General features: G+C 38.6%; 1 protein-coding gene across 4 annotated transcripts; it reads right to left on the reverse strand.

The window, feature by feature from the left end:
- Positions 1–1,458: 1,458 nt before the first annotated feature.
- Positions 1,459–6,399, reverse strand: nt5c2l1 (5'-nucleotidase, cytosolic II, like 1). Of its 4 annotated transcripts, none has more exons than XM_061292729.1 (18): positions 6,225–6,399; positions 5,296–5,369; positions 5,015–5,132; positions 4,819–4,914; positions 4,659–4,750; positions 3,948–4,005; positions 3,778–3,871; positions 3,652–3,705; positions 3,445–3,528; positions 3,323–3,358; positions 2,994–3,104; positions 2,831–2,897; positions 2,578–2,748; positions 2,450–2,501; positions 2,262–2,322; positions 1,885–2,061; positions 1,720–1,807; positions 1,459–1,673 (listed from the first exon to the last, which is right to left on the reverse strand). In XM_061292729.1, the coding sequence occupies exons 1-17, from the start codon at positions 6,377–6,379 to the stop codon at positions 1,721–1,723; spliced, it is 1,587 nt and encodes a 528-aa protein (XP_061148713.1). In that variant the 5' UTR covers positions 6,380–6,399; the 3' UTR covers positions 1,459–1,673; position 1,720. The 4 variants fall into 4 exon arrangements, with proteins under 4 accessions (XP_061148713.1, XP_061148714.1, XP_061148712.1 ...); XM_061292730.1 differs by having other exon boundaries at positions 1,459–1,649; positions 2,994–3,101; positions 6,225–6,398; XM_061292728.1 differs by having other exon boundaries at positions 1,459–1,644; positions 6,225–6,398.
- Positions 6,400–6,836: the final 437 nt, after the last annotated feature.

Raw genomic sequence — 6,836 nt, forward strand, 5'->3', positions numbered from 1 at the left:
TATAGTGCACTTTTTGAACCCCCCTAAAAAAGTATTTTTAGTGTTGCAGAAAATATACGAGCCTTTCAAAAGTTAGAAAAATCAAAAAAACAAAACTGACTAATGTTTTTAAATATGATAGTGAGGTTTGCACATTAAACAATTACTAAGTAAATTAAATCACGTTATTATGTTGATTTGTGTTTTGTGCTCACTTTGTTACTATAACTTGTATTTGTAGGAAAATAAAATAGGTGCTAACGGTTTATAATGTTTGCATTGGTTAAAGGGGGAAACTTCATAAAAAAAGCTTTTCCATTGTCATACTGCCTTATGTGAATACATTGTAGAATTACAATATTGAAAATAATGACGGTTTAAAAAGCATTTTGTGTGTAATATTCTTTCTCCAGTACTCCACTATTAGCATTTAATGAAATATATCAACATATTGTTGGATTTGAATATCCCCAAAGAGTTTAATGATATCTCAAAAAAGTGCATAAAACATGAAGATGTATCAAAAGTAACATTAATTATAGCATTGATTCTAAAGAACAGAACAGCAAGATTAAAAACAGTCAAACTATCAAATGTGTGAATCTAATAAGTGGTGTTAAAGCAACACAAGCATTAAAAAAAAAAAGTGGGGAAAAAAAACACCAAAACAAACAGTTAGAATAATAAATCCCGTCGACAAGCAGACAATGAAGAGGGAAATCCAAATAAACTAAAATAGCCCCTGATACAGGAAATGAAATCATCTGGGAAGTGAGTGTGTTGCTTTGTGTGTCTGGTTGTAGAAGGGGGCGGTGCCAATAAAAGCAAAGGGAGGTGTATCCTCTTGTGGTCTTTCCTCTTAGAGCCGAAAAGGGGACTTAATCACATCCACATTGCATCACTATCAACTTTTTTTTTCATCTATCTGTCTATTATAGTATTTCAAACTGATGGATAACTACTTTTGAAATCAATGAAAATTGTTTTATTTACTGTTTAATTTATTTTATGAGTGGGCTTGGTAATAAGAAATTGCTTTGCAAAATTTCAATGATACTTTCTGCAGTGTATGTGTGCATGCGGACAAAATTTGATGAGAATGGTTACTGTAAAGGAGACTTACTGCCATCTAGTGGACATTTAAAATATAACAGTTATAAAAGGCTATGACCTTAGTTGGACTAGTCTCGTTTGTGATTTTACTACCGGCACAACCTTAACCATACGTGATGGTTTTACTCTTAAAGGTGCGCATATTTATCTGGAAAGTTCATAGCCCCTCGTGTGAATGGTGGTTCGTATGTGCCTTTTTTTAATCTTGCTGTTAATATAAAATTTGTTCTTGGAACTGAAAAATGCAAAAAGCTACCAGTTTTGATACACACTTCAAAAGATTTGCTTAAATTACCTTTAACAATTTTATTAGTTTATATGGTTAATTTGTCATGCATAATAAAAGAGGAAAAATAACTACTGAAATGATTCAACTTTTCTGACTTTATTGAGGGTTCACTAAATAGACGGTGAATAGCAACTCCCATCCAGCAGAGGGAGCCGTGCATTTTGGCAACATAATATCTCCTCATGGCTGCCAAACTATTCCAACAGCAAAATCTTCATGCCATCATCTTTAGAAAGTGTCCTCACGTTCTCTTGTTTTAAACGCTGCTCTTGAGACAAAAATAGTCACAATTCTACTTTTACTCAAATTTGCTGTAAAGAAAAAGTAATTAAAGCTACCTTAGCCCCTGTCCTTCCCACACTGACAGTTGGTTAGCGGCGTTGTAGGAAAGTCAACAGAGCCGTGCGCCAGGGCCTCGTGGGGCATCTGGGAAAAGCAACACGGGTGACCAGTTAGAGGAAGTGACAGCAGTTTAATTCCGCCGTGAGTAACGGAGGACCGACCAGCATAGGAGGAGCCATGAAGAGGTAATTGAGGGGGTAGTGCAGCAGGCTGAGGCAGCTAGCCGCGTAGAGGTCGGCGTAGCGCATGAGTTGGCTGGCAAACAGCGTCTGTCGGGAGCCGCTTCGAAGTAGGCTGCCCATCTGACCGTAAGACATGTCCATCCAGGCGGTCAGATTCTGCAGGAGGCCAACCAGGGGGGGGACGAACCCACACAGGCAATCAAAATGTTATCAACTTAACAATTATCTGTCCTAAGTTATAAAAAACATGACTCGTAGCCTGTGCTAGCTGACTCTGGATGGGATACTGTACTAGTCGCGAGGCCACCCAATAATATTAATAGTTTAGCTGCATGTACAATATTTCATGTCTTTACCGTCATTCTGTTCTGAATGCTGACGATGTTAGGAGTATCCTGACTATCGCTGTCCAAGTGCCTGCAAGCAACAATAGCCAAATGTGAAGACAACCATTACAAGAACGTAGAAGATGAACAAAAGAAAAAAGTGAAGAACTTTCAACAGCAAAATAGCAGAATACACAATTACTCGAATGCGTACGTACTTGTAAATCTCAGCTAGGGAAATGTCAAGACTTTTCAGCTCTTCAAACCAATCTGGGGGAAAAAAAACAAATCTCTCAAAAACTCAATCACAAATTAATTCTGGGGGAAAAATTGAAGATTGGGGTACCTTTCTTCTTCTCCCAAACTTGTTGCTCTTTGATGAGCTCTGGAACCACCAGGAACGTTTTCCAGCCTTGCCGTTTCTTGGACTTGAGGATGTCGCCAAAGATATGATCACCCACATAGAGGATGTCTTTACCTTTGACGTCCAGCAGGTCGGAAACTATGTTTGACGAGCCTAAAACCATCAAAATAATCCGTAACGGATTTTTACAAAGAGTTGCTTTAGTGCCAACTGAAAAAAAATAGATCTGTCTCACCTCCAGAGTACACAGTTCCATGCTGGAGAGCACCGGTGTACGTTCCGATACGAAGTTTCCCTGTGTTCTGGATCGCAAATAAATAATTGAAAATGATTGACAGAAGTCAATCGCAGTCCAATACTGATGTCAGGTGTCAAAGCCCAGGAATTCCTTCATATACCGTATCAACTTGTCTTAGCACCGTGCCCCCCGCGAAGAACAGCGGCTTCCTCGTATCAACAACGATGAGGTCAAAGAAGGAGCGCCACGACTCCAGGGAATCTCCAGACTGCTGGTGGAAAATTTGAGCAAGAACATGCAGTGTTTTGCCCTCAGAATAACAAGCTTAAAGCCAAGTTGTGTATTTTGAGACAAGTTGTTGCTATGGCGACACCTAATCAAGCTCTATCTTTTATCGGTGGACTCGCTAGGTGGCCTGACAATTGCGTGTTGTTTACTTTAGCGTGTGGCTTATCCATTTTTGTGCATTTCCAAGCCAAATGATCTTACCGTGGCATTGCGTTCAAGAAGATATGTCATAACGGCCTAGATAAAGAGCGGAAGAAGTTTAAAGGCACTGTTAGTCATTTTTGTAGCAATTTTGTACCATTTGAGACTTTTTGGAGGCTTACCTCAGTGTATTTGTAGTCACTGTTTGTGGCAAGAAAAACTTTGGCCACTTTTTTAATCCGAGTCAAGAGAGTGATTATATTTGGCTGTAAAAGATTTTATTAAAATATATATATATTATAATATATATATATATATATATATATAATATATTTTTGTTTTCATGTCATATATATAAATTAAATATATATATATTTTTAGCTACTCACGTCTTGTATAATATATTTGTCAATATTCCTGATGGTCTGGTCTTTGAGGACGCCCTGCACAAACAGAGTGTAACACTAAGTACGTATCAAAGGAAAAAAATAGACCAACAGTCGTGTAAAGGTTACCGTGTCATGAATGAAGTTCATTGCGTCTCTTACATCCTGGAACATGGTTCTGTATGACATGAACAGGTCGCCATAGTGGTAACCTTTTTGCACGCTGGGGGAGGTCGATTTTTTTGTTACCGTATATTTTTAGTTTGCAAAAGAAGATGGTTCAGAAAGTACATGCTTACCATTTGTATCTGCTGCATTTGGTAAAGAAGTCCACAAGGCAAGAATAGAGATATGTCTCTGTAAAAAGGATAAAAAAAACCACACAATTGAGTTCGGGGTAAGCGTTTCTTTGCCCAAACACATTTTTAGAATAATAGCAAGTAATACTATGTAAGGATCGACATCAGGCAGACAGGAGAGGCCAAGTCGAATAGTTTCCTGAAACATAAACATGGACACACATGTACACACACAACATTGTGGAGCAATCATGCGTGAATCCATCCAAATGTTAATAAAATCCCTGAATAACGTTAGATTACACACATTTTTAGTGTCTTTTAATCAAAGATGCAAATAAACTCTACTAGATTGTACTTAATCTGAATCAACTCAATACACTCTGAATTTGCTTCAAAAATGCATTTAGGGATACATAAATTAATCTCTGATTGAAATTTGCTGTTTGACCACAATTGTTGATAATACCACACAATTTGTGAATCCCCTGTTAGCTAGTTTTATGCCCAATTGTTGTCAAATGAGGGACAGACATTTTTTTCAGAGGAGATATTCCATTATGGTTTCAGCAGAGCTCCCAAGGTAACAAGTTAGTGCAAGGCCACGGGATGAACACTTAGGCCTACTACACTACACTACTGTTTTGTAATGTTAGCGCCTATGGTGTTAAAAGTTTGAGTTCTTGAGAAGGAGAGCCATAAATGTGACACCTGAAAGGTTGAAGAGGGTGTTGAGAGTGTAGTAGCGATTGGTGTCGTCTCTCTGGATGAACTTGTTGGGGTAATAGCTGTGAATTTCCTCGCTTTAAGGCACAAACAAACAGGATGGGGTGATTGTTGGAAAATCCATTGCCGTTAATTTTCACATTACCCTTTGAGGAACCAGAAACCGTGACTGCACAGTAAAATGTTCCCATTGGAGTCCACCTTCAGGAGGTTGCCATACGTGGTGTCGATCACTAAGCCCCTGAGGGAAAGTGGGCGGCATGATGGGTAACAGTGATGGACGGAGTGATTCCAGCCATCTTATCACAACTGAAGAATGTCGTTTTGAGTGAAAAGCCAACCTGGTGGTGAAGCTCGGGTCATACGTGTAGCGTAGAATCTCATGAGGGTAGCCGACAGACACAATTCTGTCCCTGAGGAGCTCAAAGCCCAAGCTCTCGTATTCCGGAGACTTGTACACTGCAACGAGGTCCGTTTATTTATTTTTTTTAATCAAGAAAACTAGTTTGTGCATACTAATAGTTGACTCATATTTTTGCTCCAAAAAACAAAATGTGATAATAGCGATAACCATAATATTGGTCAGGATAATTATAAAGTCTTTCACTACTTCAGTACTTACTTGCCAGCGTGTAGTCCATGTCGAAGCCGTAACATTTGATGTTTTCCAGCGTCAAGCTTCTGTTGACAAATATCCTGTGATGAAACACAAAGACATGGAGTAGTTGAGGTCAGCTGACGTGACCGGAAAAAGGTCACGACTGTGACCAATTGATATGCTGTGACGAAAGGATTCTTAGGGGAACAATACTGTATACTATTCTGTTAACAACTTTAGGTCGGTCAACCATTTTCAGTCTTATTGTGATTTTATTTAAATTATGACGTTTCTCTTTTCTTTGCAGTATGGTCTTAGTAGTTCTCCCTTGGGATGTTGATCGATGCTCAAAATAATGTAATATAGAAAGTAAAAATAAATAAAATCAGCTAAAATAAATATATAGTGCAAGGACAACAAGTAGTATTCCTCTTCTAGTGATCTCATGTAGAAGATTTTTTTTTCGCTTAAATTCTTGTTGGTTCATTGGCCCATTTTCTTCTCATTTTAATCTGTTATTGCCATTTTGTACCTACTGACTGCCTGCATTCATGGCGATAGGTTGGCCTGGGTGGAGACAATGCCTTTTATCATCTTCTAAGTATTCTCAGCTTCATCTCACTTGACTTGCTAGTCACAGATATACACCAGAGACTCTTGTGTTTACGCCTTCAGGGACCTGGGTGGTCCAGGTTTTAGCCTCTAGATTGCACGCAGAAGATGGCTATCAATATTTACACCTACCTTTGACCTCTAAGGATCTTTCTCTTGAGATTATTGCTGCAAAATATTTCTAGTACAACTCGAGACTACATGATCGAGTATCAGATGATGATAAATAATCTCTAAGAGCTAGGGAGCATGCAGTAGATAACTGAATAAAAAAGAAATAAATAAGTAAAAAAAAAAGAAATAATGGCATTTAAAAAATTATCACGTAAAGAAAAACTTACTTTTGTCCATTGCTTCTGGCAACCTTGGAGTCACCACACAAACAGCGTTCTGTGTCCATCGTGTCCACAGTTGCTGACGTAAAAAAAAAAAAAATCAGCCTGTTGTGTTGTTGATTGGGGATGCAACTTTTCTCAGGGTTGACCTCAGTCCTCATATAAATTGCCCAAGTGACGTAAATTGCAGGATGCCGCAACTCCTCCCTCCTCTGATTACTGCCGCACATTAGCGGGTTGAGAGGTGTGCAGCCTTGAAGATTGTCTTATCAGACGTGCACACACACTTTTATGGGTGGGTGCTGCACCCCTGAGTGGCTCCTTAAAACTTTCCTAATGGGAGTCACGCTCAGCAGAACCCAAACACTTCATTTAAATATTACAATACGCTCACTTCATTAATGCTTAAGCCAATGAGACCTTTCTACTCCCTCTCAAGGATCAAATTTGTCCTGCCTGCAACAGGAATTCAAGATATTGGTTCTGCATGATGCACAGTACAGTCAACATAATCAACTTAATGCAAACACAAAGGCGTTTATTGTTCCCTGAATTCACATTTATACAAGCTTTTAAAATAAAATAAAAAAGCATATTGTTTTCTTAAAAGATGTGGCA

This window comes from Syngnathus typhle, linkage group LG12 (genome assembly GCF_033458585.1).
Source record: "Syngnathus typhle isolate RoL2023-S1 ecotype Sweden linkage group LG12, RoL_Styp_1.0, whole genome shotgun sequence".
Lineage (NCBI taxonomy): Eukaryota > Metazoa > Chordata > Actinopteri > Syngnathiformes > Syngnathidae > Syngnathus > Syngnathus typhle.